Genomic DNA, 16872 nt, shown 5'->3' on the forward strand with positions numbered 1-16872 from the left:
ACGGTCGATCGGATATTTCAGCTACCAAGCTGAACTGATGCCCCGAGAGGATTTGTCTCTGTGCTAGTGCTCCTCAAACTGACAACCTCCAGGTTTTTTTTTTTCTTCTTTCTTTTTTTCCTATTTGAATGAAGAGTCTCATGACTCTGGATTGAACAACTCGGAATGATTTGATTTATCCTTCGCTTCTGACTCTGTAAGCATGTACAAAATAGAATGCAGATATACCATGTAAGTCTTGGGCTGCCACATAGGCGGCTTGGAGTCAGGGGTGGGTGAGCCCGCTTCGATGCCTGTCCAACTCCCTGCCGCAGTCTTCCTCGACTTGGGCTGGCTCATGGACGTGCGTGACAACCAAGATGACATGTGTTAACGACAAGGACATATAAATGAATTGGTATCAGTAAACTCCCTGCACTCGGTTTGATGTACCCCAGATTCTTGTTGCCGCGCCCCGTCCCCCGGCCTCATTATATCGCACGCAGTAAAAGGCAACTCGAACCTATCTCTCAACCTAACATTCCCTCGCGTTACCCCCCCACCCCCTTGTCTTATCAATCCAACATATAGTATAGGTGCCCCCATCGCCTCCACGCATCTTCTTCGGACCTCACCGACTTCTATAGAGAAAGGGAATCACTTATTGCTGCTGCGGATAAGCCTGCTGCACCGGCACCTCGTGGGGTTGCACAGAGCCCGGAGGCGACACGGCTTGGTAGTAAGAGGGGTCGCTCGCGGGTGGCGGGGTCTGCTGCTGGTGGGGAGAGTAGGGCTGGGGCTGCTGCGCGACGGGCGGGTAGTAGCCGGCGGGAGGGCTAGCGGCGCGATTCAGGTCTGGGTTATAGGGGGCCTGGGTCTGAGGAGCCGGGGTGCCATAGGCTTCGGCGGGGACGGCGGCGGGGGCGGCGGCGGCGGAGACAGCGGCGTTTTTCTCCAGGTCTTGAGGGCTGACGACAGCCGGCGCAATGGCGGGAGCGGCTCCATTGAGGGGGTTGCAGTGCAGGCCGGCCTTGCGGTGGCGGTGGAGAGCGATGCCGTGGATGGCAAGGGAGGTAATGAAGAGGGCACTGCGTGCATTTTCCAGTTAGTAACTCGAGAGAGAGGAGAATAAGGGGCGAGGTGGGAATGCACGTACAATTGAATGCCACCGAGGGCAGAGGCGGCAGCCATGCACGAGGAGAGGGCAAGATCAAGGCCAGCGGGTTGATAACAGACACCAAAGCTACAGTTGTTGGAAAATATGTTGAAAACCCAGGCGGTCCTGTCGGCGAGGATGGCGAAGGAAATCAGCCAAAAGAAGACGAGGAAGATATCCAAGGCGAGCACGGCCCAGTAGTTGTAGAGCGCCGGGGCAGAGTAGTGGGAGACGAGATGCCAAATGGAGGTGATAATGGTGGCGATGGCCTGTAGTTCTTTGGTGAGCTTTTGACATAGGCAAAGATAAAACCTGCCCCGAAGCCCCAACCCGAAGCAAGGAAGGCCCCGAGAGAGGGAGAGGGAGACGACTACTTACGACGAACAACATCAAAGCGGCACCGTCAAAGGGGATGGTAGCGACAATGAAAGCGGAAAGGCCGAGGGTCGTGACGCCGAGTACCGACTGGGCGATGCGGAGGCCGATGAAGCCGCGGGGATAGATAGGAATATGCTCCTGGCCCGCGGGGCGCTCGGCGGAGTATTGGGTCGTGGTGTTTGTAGTGTCCATCTTGACGAGAGGTTTTGGTGAGACGATAGCCCAAGTGGGAGGAGGGAGAGAAGACAAGATCAAGAAGAGGCAGGTGATTATAATATGATAAGGGGGGGTCTGCTGGGAGTGAAAACACGGGCTTCTTCTACCACGTGGGAAAGCAACCAGGAGAAGAAAGGGGCGCAAAGAAAGGAGAGAGAGGCAATAGAGTAGGCTTCAGTCAACATAAGGCTGGGTTGGGCGACCACGACCCTTTTCTATCACGGCGCATGCCATACTACTTCATCATCCGCAGAGTCTAGCAGCAGGAGGGTCATGCATGTCGGATATCGAGGCACCCTTGGACACACCCCTCTCCCTCCCTCTTCCTCGACGGATAGCCGCTAGCCTACCGCGAAGGGACTGTGCATGGCTGCTGCTGCATGGACAGGGAGGTGATCTGAGCAATAAGAGAGATTGTCGACGGCTTGGAATTGGGGCTTGGGGCTCAGCCGGGCTGTGGGAGGAGATCCAGAATTCAAGACAAGGTAGAGACATTGGCCCATTACCAGCTATGCACATACAGGTATCCTTATGTAGTTGACAGTAAGGGTAAGGGGGGGGTGGCCTAGGATTAGGACATGTCATTACTATGCCTGGTCGACGTTTGGATCCTCAAGACGCCAAGAATCGGTCCCATCGCTTGGGATGACCCGACTGAGAAAATGACTGACAGGGGTGACCGGGGAAATCCCTGCCCTTTTCGGCTAGCTTTGGGATCCAAGCTCGTCGCGTGTCATATATAAAGTACCTTACCTTATATTAAGGTACTTAGGTACTTTATACGAAGGCCTCCGAGTCTTCAAGGTACCTAGGTACGGTACTGCGGTCAATCCTCGTTGAAGAACAGGGCTGAGCCTTCTCAATGTAAGACCAATCAGAGCCTGAGCCCTTTCATCACCCTTATTTAGCGGGGTAGCTTTATCTCCCGGAGGCCTGCGAAGGCCCAGTTGTCGAACCCCATTCGCCTGCCCTTCCTACCCTGGTCACCGAGTCTGCTTCGAAGCAACTAGCGCCGAGCCACGTCGATGTAGTTGTTTTCTTTTCTTTGTTTCCCTCTTCAGTATATACACTACACGTGTACTTCATGCTTGGCTGCGAAAAAGCAACGACGTAATACGAATTGTCAGAACACAAATAATGTACGGAAAATTGTGTGTGGATTCATCCAAGTGAAGTTCGTGGTACTTCACGGGGACTTTCCACCTGCAGACAAACGGGCGGTCTTGGCGGTGCCGAGGCGGTGCCGAGCCGATACAGTTTTACCTTGGGAGCTTACAAGATAGTCGTCACGCGTGATGCGTTCCATTGCCAAACTTTCCCTGACATCTACACCAATAGCAAGATAAAACAGAAAAGAAAAAGAAAAAAAAAATGAACACGAAAGAACAAAAATAAATGCCATATAATCTTCGTCGCTTCCCACACTTGGTTGCGTCTCTTCCTCCCGGCGTCCCCAATCATGCAAAGCCGTGCCGATGGCGAGAACTTGAAGAACGCTTCGTACAAGAAAAAAGACGAGCCACTCCGACCTTTCTTTCCCTGAAGCCCGACTGTTCAAGCTAGAGCCACAGCTACACAGCCCGAAAGTCATAGGAAGACAGACGACGTAGGACGAGAAGTGAAAGTCTATGTACCCGAATCCGCATGCACAAATGCAACATTCTCAAAAAAGAAAAAAAAAAAAAGAAAAAGAATTTGACATCGTGAGCCTGATGGACAAAAATGCGTTTCTTCCCAAGGACCCGGGGGAACTCCTCTAGACAAAAGGCTGCCGGAATAGGCATTGCAGGGTGCTACAAACGGTCCTACCGGCATCCCTGCCGACGTCAACGCCCGAAAATCCCAGAGCACGCTGACTGCTCCATGTTCATTTGATCAACATATATATCACAATGCGCCAAAAAAAGATGTACTGGTATCCGGACAGCAAAACAAGACTTGGGTCTGCCATGGGATGAGGTAGGTCCCTTCAGTCAGGTAGCCCCCAAGCCTAGGTATTTGGCAAACCGCTTATGAAAAGTCGTCTGCGCCGCCGCCGCCCAGGACGAGGCGATCAACTCTCTGCACGAGCTCCTTCGTCTCCCTGGCAATCTCAAACGCAATCGGCGGGAGCGTCTGCGTCCACATCCTCCAGTCCCGGTCGTTGGAGCCGGAGGAGCCGCCGGAGGCGGAGGCGAGCTCGTGGCCGCGGTCACCCGCTTCCAGCAGCGTGTCGCGGCAAGTAGCCAGCCGGGCCGTCAGGTCGCCGTTGCCCGATCGCTCGGTCTCGGCAACCACGTTGCCCACGACTCCCGCGATGCCGCCGATTTCCGCACTGATTTGGTCGATCGTCGCATCGCTTCGGATGGAGTTGACCAGGTTTTGAATGGTCTGGACAAGGATCGCCGTTTGGTCCTCCAGGTAAATCTTGAGGTCCTCGTTACGCTTGTTGTCCCCCGAGGCATCGTAGCCGTGTCCTGACCCGTTGGCGACGTTCTTGTTCAGCCCCATATACGCCATGCCGTTGGTCATTCCGTTGGTCTCCCGGGACGCGGGGCGGCGACCGTAGGGGCCGACAGATTGACGCGGGGAGCTCACGGGACTGTAGGCCGAAGAGTCCGCACTGGCCCTGATACCGCCTAGGCCCTGAAAGGGCCGAGGTGGGGGGATCGCGTCTTGTTGTTGTTGTTGTTGTTGTTGTTGTTGCTGTTGTGGGGGGGGCTGTTGAACAGAATTGGCACGGGGAGAAAAGAACCCGGTCGAGTCGACGGGCGTGATGGTTCCGTCGTCGTCGTCCTCCAGCTCACCAGCCGGGGTGGCGCGGATCTTGACGGTTCGGAGCAGCTCAACCACAGCAGCCACGAGATGGGAGGCGGCGGCGTCCAGCAACGAGACGGGCGAAATGCCTGCCGCCGCAGCGAAGTTCTTGGACGCCGTGATGAAGTTGTTCGCTGTGGACGAGACCTTGCTCTTCAGCTTGGCCCGCTGTTGAACCGAGGCTTCGTCGCTTGGCCCAGACTCGTCAATATCCTTCGTGATCCGCCGGACACTGACCACAACATGTTTCATGGCATCGATGACCTTGTCGGGGTTATCGGACCGTGCCCGCTGTAGGAGCTCGTCGACGGAGATCTGGAACTTTGTGACGTGGACATCCTTGACGAGTCCGTTGTCCTCGGTGAAGCCCTTATCCCTCACGTATTTACCGGCGTCCTGGTCGATGGTGAGGCCCAGAGACGACGCCCGGAAATTTCGCAACTGCGTCTTGGTGCGAGCATAGCGGTTTCTCCAATCCCGCACTTCGTGTTCCAGGTTCTCGATTGTCTTTTCCAGCTCGCTTTGCCTTTCCCATGTCGAGTTGCTCTGTTGCGATAGCATCTTCATCTCCTTCAAAAACTCCCGTGCTTCTCTGCGAGCCTCATCCGTCACCCGCCGCTGTTCTTCCAGTGCCATCCGTAGTTGCTCGTTTTCTTGCTGCAATTCCGAGTCGGAAGGTGCATGGCTCGCCGACTGAGAGACTGCCATATCCGCCATGCTGGACTGTCTCAACTCCTCCAACTCATCTCTCAATTGTCGGGCCTCCGTGGCGTATGCGTTCCTTATCTGATCCTGTTCTTGCCTCATGCGGTCCAACTCTTGCTTCAAGTTGTTGTTTAAACCTTGAGCCTCCGCCAGCTTATTCTCTAAATCGAGTCGTAGGTCGACCAGCTCCTTCTTGTCGAGGTCGGCAGCAGTCGCACGGGCCCGCTCGGTATCCAATGCACTAGACATCTCCTCATCCTTCTTCTTCATGGCGTTCTCCACGCTTTCCAGTTTTTGCTGGAGATCGCGCATTTGTGTTTGGTAGTCTTCTATGAGCTTTTTATCGGCCTAGAAAAGAAGAAAAAAAAGATAGCAGGTTAGTCGCTGTCCCGTACGATCTTGCCAAAGAGCGAGAGTGTCAGAGTAAAGACACAACAATTTCTTTTCTTTTTGTTTACCTCAGTGGTCACGTTCTTCTCCTGGCTCTGTCCGTTTGCCATGGCGCTGGTGCCAACCAGACCCGAAGACGGGGGATCGTCCTCAGTTTCGGGGCTAGCGTCATCGTCTTCTTCGATCATGGTACTCTTGTTTGGCACGATCGTATTGCTCTGGAATTGCTTCTGCATCGGCCGGCCATAGTCGCCGTTTGGCAGCCCGGGCGAAGGAGGCACCCCGTAGGGATCCTGGGGTGGCAGCACGCCTCGAATCGAGCTAGCGTCGGATGGTCGGCGCATTCGACTCTGGTTCCTGGGCGGGAATCCGTTTGCCATGCCGTTAACCGGCGTCCCCGAGCGACTAGGCGTAGCACGCACCGAGATGGTACTGCCGGGCCGCGGTATGTCCCCATGAATGAATCGCGGAAATCTCCTCTCCAACTCGCAATACACGTCTGTAGCGAGATCCCGGAACCGTGGTGGGCCGAGTGATGAGAGTTTTTGACGAGCCTGGTTGCGCTTGGGATGGAAGTTCGGCTCGGGTACCAAGTAGGGTGGAGGACCACCCTGATCAAGCCCCGGCCCAGGGGGCCTCCGCGCAGTTGCCTGCCTCCGTATCAATTCATCGTAAACGTCGGTACTGAGTTCGAGGAACTGGACGGCAGATAGGCGGAGCAGCTTGTCCTGGGCTTTATTCGGGGGTTTTCCTTTACTTCCGTCACGTCCGTTCAAGTAGTCTCGAAGGGCGATGTAGTGGGTCCCCAAGACGGCTTCGTTGTGCTCCTCTCGCAGGCTCCTGCCGCTCTCGCTCCTTGCATATAGGTTGGTGCCTGCACTTGATCGTCCGATGGAAGGGGGAGGGGACGGGCCGCCGGCGCTTCGAGGGCCGGGTCCAAAGCCATTCATCATGGGCCCATTGGGACCGCCCGAGTTAGGAGGGGACGCGAGGTTCCCCGGGTTATTGGAATAATTATCATCGGCCATGGATTGATATTTCGAGACCCCTGACCACTCGCTGCCACCTAGAGAGACTGGAGATAATGGCGCACTCGGTCCGTTCATGATACAGTGGCCAGCAGACTTGTCGAAGACAGAGTGTCGAGGCGGCCAAACCTCGGGGAGGACAACGTCGTGCTCGGAAGGGCAAGAGGCTGCGAACAAAGGATAAAGGATATCAGAGCCGGGTCGAGTCGAGTCGAGTCGTCGAGCAATTCGCACCGGCTGTCTTTAGATGACCGGAGAGTCGAGGGAAGGAAGGAAAGAATGGTAGAGGGGGTTGGCCGGTCGGTCAGCAAAGATGCTTTCCAGTGTCGCGTATGTCGTAAAGGGCGATGGTCCTCTTGTCGTCTGCGTCTCGAAATCGTGACCTGTCGGGTCGGTCCCCTATCCAATAGACAGTGAAGGGAAAGGGAAGGAGAGGAATTCAGTGTCTTGTGCTACGGTGTGTGTGTGTGTAGATGGTAGCAACAAGGCCAAGACGGCGTTTGTCTGGAAGCAAGAGCCAGAACCAGAACCAAAGCCAAAGACTACTCAGTACTCTGCTGAAGGGGAGAACAAGATATCCGTGACCGACTAGCGACAGACGAAAGCATGAAACCTTGAGACGGTCCAACAGGGGAAGAACCATCAGCTACCCAATAGGAAGTCCTTAAAGGGGTGGATTCCATGGTCCCGCGATCTTAGGGGGAAATGAGGTGGAGATGGGTAAAAGTACCTCGAGGGTACTGTTGGGAGCACTAACTGGTGGCCTCGGGTGGGAAAGGCCATAACAAGAAAACTTGAAAGATACTTCCTCTCCTACTTCTCAATCTTATTCGTCTCCTCTATGATCCGTCTTCCTGGTCTTCGCTTTTCTTTTTTCCCTTGGTTATTTTTTTGTCCCTTCCTTTCGACTTACATAGCTTGAAAGGATTTGATCTTTTGGACGGAGTATTTGGGGACGACACACTCTTCAATTCGACAAAGGACGAGCATTTAAGGGGGGAAACATAAGGATATCGGTTGGTAAGGTAAGGTAGTGGACTTGGGGGGTTGCCAAGGGCAAGCGAAGTACCTAGTGTACATACGAAGTACGTTGGTTGTACCCCGAGATTACCTTAAGCTTATTGTGCGAGGTATCCGCACCAGGGTCCCAACTGTCCTTCGTGCATTTCTATCCGTACGTCGTATTGATCTGGCCTATGATACCCTTCTGTGCCTGGAATGACTCGCAAGTGCCCTTTTTCTTTACCAGTTACGAAGTATTACCCTTTACACCTTGTGGGCGGCGCGGATTCTTATGTGCATTTTGGACGACTGAGAAGAAGCGCCCTGGAAACGAGGAAACAGCGTGGGCGCTTGATCTCCATGGCGCTGGTTGGTCTGGAGCGGTCGGTATTTCAGCCATTTCAGCGGGCGCTAACAGCCCAGGCAAGCATTTGCGTGTGACCGCGGGAACATGAAATCTCAGTGGACATCCCTTGGTACGATATGTCATTGAGGCCCCGCCCCATCAGGAATATCCTAGACAAGCTGACAAAACCAACCATCAAATTCAGTACACTAGTCTGCGAGTAGCACACTGGCCGCTTTGTTCTCGCTTCACCACCTCTCTTTCACTCTGCCTCGATGGTGACCCGACGCCATCTGGTCAGAAGTTTTCTGGAAGGGCAAGCTGTCGATCCTTGCTGCTACGATCGGTTTCTTGTAGTTTCATTAGCCGGCATGTATCATGTCTTCTTAGGCCACCAAAAGCTCAGTGCCATGTCCGTCCTTTTAAGCAAGCAGAGTATGGAGCAGAAGGACGAAGCTATCCAAGCTGTTGAAGAGGCAAAGGCAAGATTCCAGACGACCGGGCTTGACGCGTTGAGAACGGTTTTCACTATCATATTCCAGTGAACGATGGACATTGGAGGAATGGCATGCGTCCAGTATTATGTAATCCAGTAAAACCGATGTGTTTATACCGCTGTTGTGGCATCTTCTGCAGGCCCACGCGCCAGTTTGTCCGGTATCCCCTGGCCTTGTTGTATCTGTTCGTATCGATACTGCCCCAGAACATCTTGTTAAACCAAAAATCGTCAATTCCCTTTCTGTCGAGGCCAGAATTCTTCCCTCAGCCGGAACGCCACGCTCAAAGAAATTACCAAGCAACCCGAGATGCGGCAGCACCAAACCCCTACCCAAGAAGCCGTTTAGAACCAAGCCAATGTCCAGAGAGCAGGGAGGTGTGGCCAGCGCTCCTGCCAAGCTGCCAGTATATCGGGAACCCGTTCGTCGAAGCTGGCCCGGGCAGATGCGTTCCCAGTATCAAAGGCATTCGCTCCCACCGTCTTCCTCTCTTCCACGGCCGCAGCGTTGAGGTCGTTCGCGAGGTCCAGGATGGCCCGCCCTCCAACGCTGGCCTCCTCGTGGTTATCTTTAATGTCGACGTTGATGACGTGAACAGGACGGTTAAGCGGCGCTCCTCGGGCCATGAGGTCGTCGATCACCGCGTCCCAGCACCGTTCCTCGCATGTAATTACCACATCGACCACCCCACCTTCTGTGCCCGCACTGCCACGATCTTGGGTTTTATCTAGCCGTGGCATGCCAATTTGCCAATCCTGCCATCGCTCGGGTCCCCATTTGACATGACGGTTTCGGTCTACCATGTTAAGAACACCGTTTGCCCTATACAGACGGGTATCTTTTGATTCTAGTTCTTTGTATATACTATCATAGGATGTTTTATTGAAGTGGTACACGTTAGGTTGCGTGATGGATGGTCCGGGAAGCCTCACAAGGGAGCCTGTACCGAAGGAGATAACGGGATAGTTCGCTTGCGAAAGTCGAAGATGGGCAACCATCGACCTGTACATGCTCATGTCAGACAGTCTATGGGAAGGATGCCTTGCTGAGGATGCGACGTACCTATTTTGGTTGCTTGCACAAACGGTAGAAAATTTCAACTTGAAGCCATCAGAGTCGGAAGGTGGGGGAGACCCGTTGGCGTTGGGATTGCCATCGTTACCAGCGGACGCGGCCACCTGGGCGGCAGCGCCGTTGGTGGTATCCATGATAGAGGACTATACGACGGCTGCAAGATCCAGAGGAATTCCTTTGGATGAGTGGCGATGCAAAGTAAGATTGTAGACTTTGGCTTCAGTGAGGTTGAAGATGGTGACGAACGCAATCGTTCCCGTGTCGCCTAGAGGATGTGCTCGTCTAGTTAGTCTCTCGCAACAACCGACTGAAAGAAACGAATACAGATGGCAGTAAAGTGCGGCATTTCAGATGGTTTAGCGTAAGGTAATAAAGTGTGTCCACATAAGATTCAGACAGCTCCAATATGGGAATCATCACGCGAGCAGGATGGTAGCAAATGCAGGTTGTCATTCTTACCCTTAAAGAAACGCGGCTGTATCGACGACCAGAAGCGGAAAGTTGTTATCTACCTTAGGCAAGGCTCAATTGCAACTCAGAGTTGGGAAGCTTTATGTTCCAAGACACTGGATGTGTGTGCCATGCGAAAATTCGGTCATGACTGAGGTCTGGAGAATTTGGAAGAGACGAGATTACGAGGCTCTAGGTTATTACGAATTACGAAATACGTGCCTCGGATCTGGTCGGGTGAACATCGGATAATGCAACAGGTACAGAGTGCCCGACTTTTCTTGTAGGTACGTACCAGCAAGCCTTGAGATCTTTGCCATGCTTTTGATTGGCAGGCGATGACAGACCTGAAACAGACGACCAAAATTAAGGGCGCCAATATTTATGGGTTTAGGGGCAGCTCAGTGGGGTGGCAAGTACAATTGCCAAAAATAGAACTCCGTGATCCCTCCCTCTGGATAGGGCACGGGTCACGTAGCCTACGTTTTACGGACGAAGTCTCACGAAGCACCACCAAGATGAAGTGCAACGTTGGTGTTATGCGATCTCTCATCTATGTCTAAACTTGTTAACGACATATACTTCATCCACACAGAGAGTATCAGTGGGAAGCAACCATGTAATATTTCACGCGGGAACGACTTACATTTTCTCCCCGAATCGTTTATGCAGGTGGAACCGATGAGCAGCGACGGCTAGGTAATCTTCTTCCTGTCGCTTGTTCTGCTGTGCTGCTCTCCAGGCTCTAACACTCATATCACCGGGAATGCTCCCGTGAACAATTCTGCGAAGTGCAGTGTCCTCAAAACGATGCGGATATATCGCGGGCCAAAGTTCACCGCTAGTCGCGGATTAAATGCAGTGTAGGCAGGATGCAAATCTGAGAAGCTTTGATTCGAACCCCGCCCGGGAGAGTCCGAAGGGAGCCATACTAGCTTTCTGATATGGACATTGAATTATTGAATTATCGTCTTGGCTTACTAGAGCCTCCCCTGCCCCTCTATATGAGAAGGAAGAAGCCGATATTATTGCACTTCGTACATCGTACTCCGTAGTCTCCACTCCTGGGTGTGTGTGATTTGCGCGAGGCCATGCTTCGGGGACTTTGCTTCGTAGAATAACCATCCACTCGGTAATAATGGTAACTGCTGCCGGCCAGAGGCTCTGGATCCATATGAGCCAAAACTGCGACCACGTCTACAGCCCTTGAGGATGGCCTTCCAAAGAGTCCACGCAAGTCATGGCATTACGGTGTAGGAATATAGGTGCGCTCAACTCAAGTGGCTTCAGTGCTCTACCATTTTCCATGTGTCTCCGTGCATGTTCGTGTGGAAAGGTGCGAGGTAGGTAGGTAAGGTAGTGGGTAACTTTTTGATATAAGGTACTCGTACAGGCACTGGTCTCTTAGCTACCAACTGACTGTGTTAATGGCTTCCAGCCACTGCATCACGGCGAGAGGCGCTTACCTAGGAGACGATCCGGGATGTAGCGGAGAAAGAGAAAGGAATCCCGGGTGCTCAGTTGTCCAGAACCAATCGAAGCCCAAGGTTGCTAGGGAAATGGCGTTAAGCGGTGCGACATTACGAAGTACGGGGTACCGGAGTACGCCCAACAGAACGGATGGACTTTGGCGGACTTTGGCGGATTGGCAACTTTAATTAGGCTGTGGTAATGGTGGGAGTAGAGTAGGTAATTACCGAGTACGAATACTGCACGGAGGAGGTAGGCAGGAGTCAGAGTACTCCCCAGCTTTTTGTAGGTATTCGTACCTTGTAGGCGATAGTGGAGTGACCGGGAGAAGCAGGTGGAGTCGACATGCTCTGGTCGAAAAGCGGCGTAGGAGACGAGGACAGTACTGTGAGTGGAGGGGAGGGAGTTGGGTCCACTTAATTTTTCTCCTCCCCACGCTCGAACGCTCAACACTCGACTCCCGCTCATTCACCCACTTTCTTCCCTAACGTCCAACACACCAACGTCGCCCATCACGAACAACTTTTTCTGGCTGTTGTCGCCGTCGCTAACACTGTTATTTTTGTCCTACCAAGACATTGGGGTTTAATCTGGTCTCCTAAGAGAACGGAGGTCTTTTTTATACGTTCTTCTGCGTCGAATCCACTTGTCGCAAACTGGGAAAGCGCTCACCCGCTTAGCGGGCAGCTCACGCCTCTCCATTCTTCAGCTTTTCCATTCTCTACGCTCCTTTTCCGTCGTGGCTCTAGGTTGCTTGCGACCGTTTTCACGCCTCTCGTCTGTTTGCGACGCCTTGAGGGTTGTTGCGACATCTACAAAACCGCTTGTCTTCTGCCCTTGTCAAAAGGCTCACTTCCTCATAATTTTCTCTTGTTTTTTCCCACCTCGTGACTGGGCGACTGTTCCGTCCCCTCTCTGTCTGACTCGGCACCCCATCTACAACTTGCACATCTCGAATTGCGAATGCTTTCTCATTCACTATCTCTCTGAGACTACCAGACTGCCACCAACCTCGACAATACAACATTTGAATCAAGGATAAAGACGCTCGCCCCGAGCAGCACGCGACTGACGGAACGACAACGGGATCGAAAGCCTTCGGCTTAGCCGCTGTGATTTCCTCGGTGGCGCCGCAACCCCACACCGACGACACCGAACTTTTTAAGCACGTCGCTGTTATGTCGCAAGTTTTGTCATCACTACCGACCGATCCGTCTGCCTCACCGACTGCGAATCCCAGTCACCCCTCATTACCACCTATCGTCACCTCGCCGCCCAATCCGAACCGTCGCTCCACTCTCGCGAGACCCATGTCGCACGTTTCCAAGAACCGCCTGTCCCAGTACTCGACGACGGGCTCGATGCCCTCGCGCTCCAGACCACCGTCCCACGTTTTCCCCGTGTTTCCCTCCAGCCTCCCGTATACTCTAGTGCGCGATTTTGCCTACCCGGTTGTCCACCCCATGCACTATGGGCCGCCAGCGGAACCGTCACATCCTCCATCGGAACTTGGCACGCCAGCAAGCGAGTCGCGCAGGCTATCCGATCCGCCTGCCGCTTGGGAAAGCAGGAAGAGCTGGGAACAGAACTCCTGGGAGACCGATGGCTTCGGTCGGGGGGTAAACCTCCCTCCCATGCAATTTGGGGATGGTCCGCCGTGGAGTGAGGACGAGGATCTGCAGAGCCCAGTGGTCAGCTCGCGGCATCGCAAGCACAAGTCGACTTCGGCTGCTGTCGCCCACGGACGAGGGCGGAGTTCTCGCGATGGGCATGGTGGTTCCGCACTCATGGATCCCTCGAATTACGACCGGGAACGAGGATACTATGCTGGAACGAGCGGCGATGGCAGTGAGCGCTATTATGTAAATCAAGGGGGCGAGGCCAACGGCCCTGGAGGAGAATTCGTGACCTATCCACCCGATCAGGCACGGCACTCGTACCAACTGGGCGATATGCGCCCGAGACAATATGCCGAACATGACGGATATCGGTCCGAGTCGGAAGCTTCCAGCGCCATGTCGTCGCCGGGCTATTTTGAGACGGACCAGTCTCGGTACTCGAGGGATTACCAATTCACCATCACCTCACCCGATGAGGAGATGCACGGGAAGGCTGTTGCATTATTCGACTTTGAAAGGGAGAACGAAAACGAGCTGCCGTTGGTCGAAGGCCAGATTATCTGGGTTTCATATCGACATGGACAAGGATGGCTGGTAGCGGAGGATCCAAAGACACGGGAAAGCGGCCTGGTTCCCGAGGAATATGTCCGGCTTCTCCGTGACATCGAGGGCGGCATGAACAGTCTAGCCGGGCATATCGTGGAGGGAACGACGTCGCCCAACGAAGTCGGCACTCCGACCCAAGCTGACCATGCCACATCGTTCGAACAGGCCGCGGCTGCGACAAACACCAATGGGTACCACCAGCCCGTTGTGTCGACTTTTTCAACGTCGAGCAAAGATCTCGACCCTTATCCGACGCAGCAATTGGGCATCCAAGCCGGGCAACCACCACCTCAGGTCATACACTACCATGGGCAACGAGGTGGAAGCCAAGCGAATACACCGACACTCTCCTCGCATCAGGATGCCGGGCCCCTACGCCGCTCAAGCCAAGATCGTCAGTCCAAGGACTCGGGAACCCATGTAGTTAACCCTGACGCCGAGGCGGCGGAAGCCAAGCACGTGGACCGGTCGAGCACACCTAAGGCGACGGCGACAGCGACAAAAGCCACTACAGCACACAATGATAATGACGGTACGGCAGAGGCGGCAGAAGACATGGCCCGGTGATCCCCCAACTCCAGATAAACATCTAGGCAAGCCCTCCGTCTGTTTTATGGGTCCCCATACGGTCTCCGTACACGAGAAACGAATATGAATACCGAAACCGCGGCCCATGAGTTACTCACTGATGCATGAGATCGGTGACCCCAAGTCAGCTCTTCCCATGCTCCTCTAACTGTGACCGCATAAGCCGGAGACACGTTCTGAGAGTCAAAACGCTTGCCAGGGAGGATGCATGGCAGAATGGACGATGGCGCCAATGACTCTGAACGTGTCCAGCTTCTTCCCCCTAGCTTTGGGGTCAAGGAAAAGTGCAACGAGACATGCTGATGTACCTAGTCAACCGAGAGAAAGGGGCAAGGAAGGGTTGGCCAAGCAGTGAGCGAGGAGATATAGGCAGTCTTCGCAGTGATCTGGTGGAAGCAACACGGCGCCAGGAGCGTACTGCGCTTAGGTAGAGTTGGCTGTACCTCTGTAGCAGGTTGTGAATGGAAATACAACGACCCTGTATTTCGGCTCTCCAACAAACCTTGAGGCCCGACGAACTGAGTACTTCACCACATCACTTCGATTATACGTTAGTATAGCACCCGGTATTTACGAAGGCACTTAAATGTTTAGTACCTTACCCAGACTATTCGTCTTCTTAAGCACTCATACACTTCCGAGGTAATTAGGTCCTCTCCGGAGTCGGTTGGCCACTAGGAAAGATGATCGATTAGTCAGCAACACACACCACATCTGATCACGTGGTACTTTGTCGACGTCATCACTCAATTGCGTCAGTTTCTCGGCTGTTCCTGATTCCGGAGTGCCGTACCTACCTCAATTGATTAGTCAATCGTCGCGACATTCCTCAACCTCAACTTCTTCAACTATCACCGGAGAAGTAATTTACATTTCTTCACTACCAATTGAGCGCCAAAATGTTTGCCAGGTCAGCATTCCGGGCCGCGCAGCCCCTTAAGCAGGTACGCAGTGCAGTATTACCCTAGATGATTCTTCGCCCGGCGGCACCTCAATGCCTCTCTCTTTCTCTACTCGGGTCCGCGCGATGGACCAGTTTCTTCTCTTCTCTCTACTCGAATCCGAGCGAACATCCTAGGTGGAGAATTGAGCCGCTGATTTTCTCCTATAGCACGTCCGTCGCTATGCCACCGAACCCAGCAAGGGAGGCTCCAACGCTGCCCTCTACGCCGCCGGTGCCGTCGGCCTGGCGGGGGCGGGGTACTATTTCCTCTCCGGCACGCCTGCGGCTCAGAAGGCCGAGGCCAAGGTCAAAAACGCAGCCAGCGACCTGACTGGCCAGCCGCCGAAGAAGGCGTTTACCGGCGGCGATCAGGGCTGGCTCTCTCTCGTGCTGGAGGACGTAGAGATCGTCAACCACAATACCAAGCGTTTCCGCTTCAAGCTGCCCGAGGAGGACCAGGTCTCGGGCCTGCATATCGCGAGTGCCCTGTTGACCAAGTACAAGGGCCCTGAGATGGAGAAGGCCGTTCTCCGGCCGTACACGCCCATAAGCGATGAAGGTAGGCTGCACCCCCTGCTTTCTTTTAACGCGCACCCTCTTTCTGGTTCTCTTGTCCTCGTTCCGTCTTGCTGACATGGCATCCTTCCGTCGTCGGATAGACGCCAAGGGCTACATTGACCTCCTCGTGAAGAAGTACCCCGACGGCCCCATGTCGTCGCACCTGCACAACATGGTCCCCGGCCATCGCCTCGACATTAAGGGACCCTTGCCCAAGTATCCCTGGGAGCCCAACAAGCACGAGCACATCGCCCTGGTGGCGGGTGGCACGGGCATCACTCCCATGTGGCAGCTCGCCCGCGGCATCTTCAGCAACCCGGAGGACAAGACCAAGGTGACGCTCGTCTTCGGCAACGTGTCCGAGGACGACATCCTGCTGCGCCGGGAGTTCGCCGAGCTGGAGAACACCTACCCGCAGCGCTTCCGGGCCTTCTATGTCCTCGACAACCCGTCCAAGGACTGGCATGGCGCCGCCGGCTACATCGACAAGACCCTCCTCAAGACGGTTCTCCCCGAGCCCAAGACGGGCAACATCAAGGTCTTTGTCTGCGGCCCCCCCGGCATGATGAACTCCATCTCCGGGAACAAGAAGAGCCCTAAGGATCAGGGCGAGCTCTCTGGCATCTTGAAGGAGCTCGGGTACTCGTCTGACCAGGTGTATAAGTTCTAAGGGCGGGACCCAGTATAGAGGAGCACTCCTTTGGATGTGCGTAGAAGAAGGCGATGACCTGCATGTTGTACAATACAGCGGAATAGAACGATGCGATTCTGAGAGTGGTAGAAGCTGCATTAGATAATTCCACAGACTAAGCATAACCGGGGGGGTTTTTTCTTCTTTTTTTTTTTTTTCGTTGTCAAGTGTCAGGATGGGGATTGAATCTCTTGAAGTTCCATGTCCAAAAGCTTGATTTGATGTGCTTAGTTCCTAGACTGAATGCTTTCAACTAGGTGGTATTTTTCTATATGTAATTCTGTGCCTGGATATCCATTTCACTGCCATACGTCACACTTGCTAGAAGTCGATGCAGTCTCGAGGCAGGAAAAGAAAAGAAGAAGAAAAACCCGCCCATC

The 16872-nt window shown here is 53.9% G+C and overlaps 7 protein-coding genes across 7 annotated transcripts; 2 read left to right on the forward strand and 5 right to left on the reverse strand.

Moving 5' to 3' along the window:
- Nucleotides 1-455: 455 nt before the first annotated feature.
- SODALDRAFT_326426 (hypothetical protein) lies at nt 456-2120 on the reverse strand. The gene is made up of 3 exons (XM_028610162.1): nt 1514-2120; nt 1136-1404; nt 456-1067 (listed from the first exon to the last, which is right to left on the reverse strand). Exons 1-3 carry the CDS (start codon nt 1703-1705, stop codon nt 641-643), a joined length of 888 nt encoding a protein of 295 aa, XP_028470048.1. The 5' UTR covers nt 1706-2120; the 3' UTR covers nt 456-640.
- A 673-nt stretch (nt 2121-2793) lies between these two features.
- Nucleotides 2794-3529, reverse strand: SODALDRAFT_10907 (hypothetical protein). The gene has a single exon (XM_028606532.1). It carries the CDS (start codon nt 3318-3320, stop codon nt 2916-2918), a length of 405 nt encoding a protein of 134 aa, XP_028470049.1. The 5' UTR covers nt 3321-3529; the 3' UTR covers nt 2794-2915.
- On the reverse strand, nt 3530-5590 carry SODALDRAFT_10906 (hypothetical protein). The gene has a single exon (XM_028606531.1). It carries the CDS (start codon nt 5540-5542, stop codon nt 3740-3742), a length of 1803 nt encoding a protein of 600 aa, XP_028470050.1. The 5' UTR covers nt 5543-5590; the 3' UTR covers nt 3530-3739.
- Nucleotides 5591-8428: 2838 nt separating this feature from the next.
- On the reverse strand, nt 8429-10177 carry SODALDRAFT_326428 (Ssu72-like protein). Its single transcript, XM_028610163.1, has 3 exons — nt 10027-10177; nt 9556-9832; nt 8429-9495 (listed from the first exon to the last, which is right to left on the reverse strand). The coding sequence occupies exons 2-3, from the start codon at nt 9699-9701 to the stop codon at nt 8838-8840; spliced, it is 804 nt and encodes a 267-aa protein (XP_028470051.1). The 5' UTR covers nt 9702-9832; nt 10027-10177; the 3' UTR covers nt 8429-8837.
- Nucleotides 10103-12189, reverse strand: SODALDRAFT_354371 (hypothetical protein; the record flags this gene model as incomplete). Its single annotated transcript, XM_028613716.1, has 11 exons — nt 10103-10133; nt 10313-10364; nt 10522-10565; nt 10664-10801; nt 11059-11081; nt 11147-11234; nt 11294-11329; nt 11468-11568; nt 11787-11872; nt 11988-12054; nt 12160-12189. 11 exons carry the CDS (start codon nt 12187-12189, stop codon nt 10103-10105), a joined length of 696 nt encoding a protein of 231 aa, XP_028470052.1.
- A 659-nt stretch (nt 12190-12848) lies between these two features.
- Nucleotides 12849-14279, forward strand: SODALDRAFT_267180 (NAP1-binding protein; the record flags this gene model as incomplete). Its single annotated transcript, XM_028607535.1, has 1 exon — nt 12849-14279. The coding sequence occupies one exon, from the start codon at nt 12849-12851 to the stop codon at nt 14277-14279; it is 1431 nt and encodes a 476-aa protein (XP_028470053.1).
- An 859-nt stretch (nt 14280-15138) lies between these two features.
- Nucleotides 15139-16817, forward strand: SODALDRAFT_326430 (NADH-cytochrome b5 reductase). The gene is made up of 3 exons (XM_028610164.1): nt 15139-15244; nt 15412-15802; nt 15903-16817. The coding sequence occupies exons 1-3, from the start codon at nt 15200-15202 to the stop codon at nt 16469-16471; spliced, it is 1005 nt and encodes a 334-aa protein (XP_028470054.1). The 5' UTR covers nt 15139-15199; the 3' UTR covers nt 16472-16817.
- The last annotated feature ends 55 nt before the right edge of the window (nt 16818-16872 follow it).

Source organism: Sodiomyces alkalinus, assembly GCF_003711515.1.
Source record: "Sodiomyces alkalinus F11 unplaced genomic scaffold SODALscaffold_1, whole genome shotgun sequence".
NCBI lineage: Eukaryota > Fungi > Ascomycota > Sordariomycetes > Glomerellales > Plectosphaerellaceae > Sodiomyces > Sodiomyces alkalinus.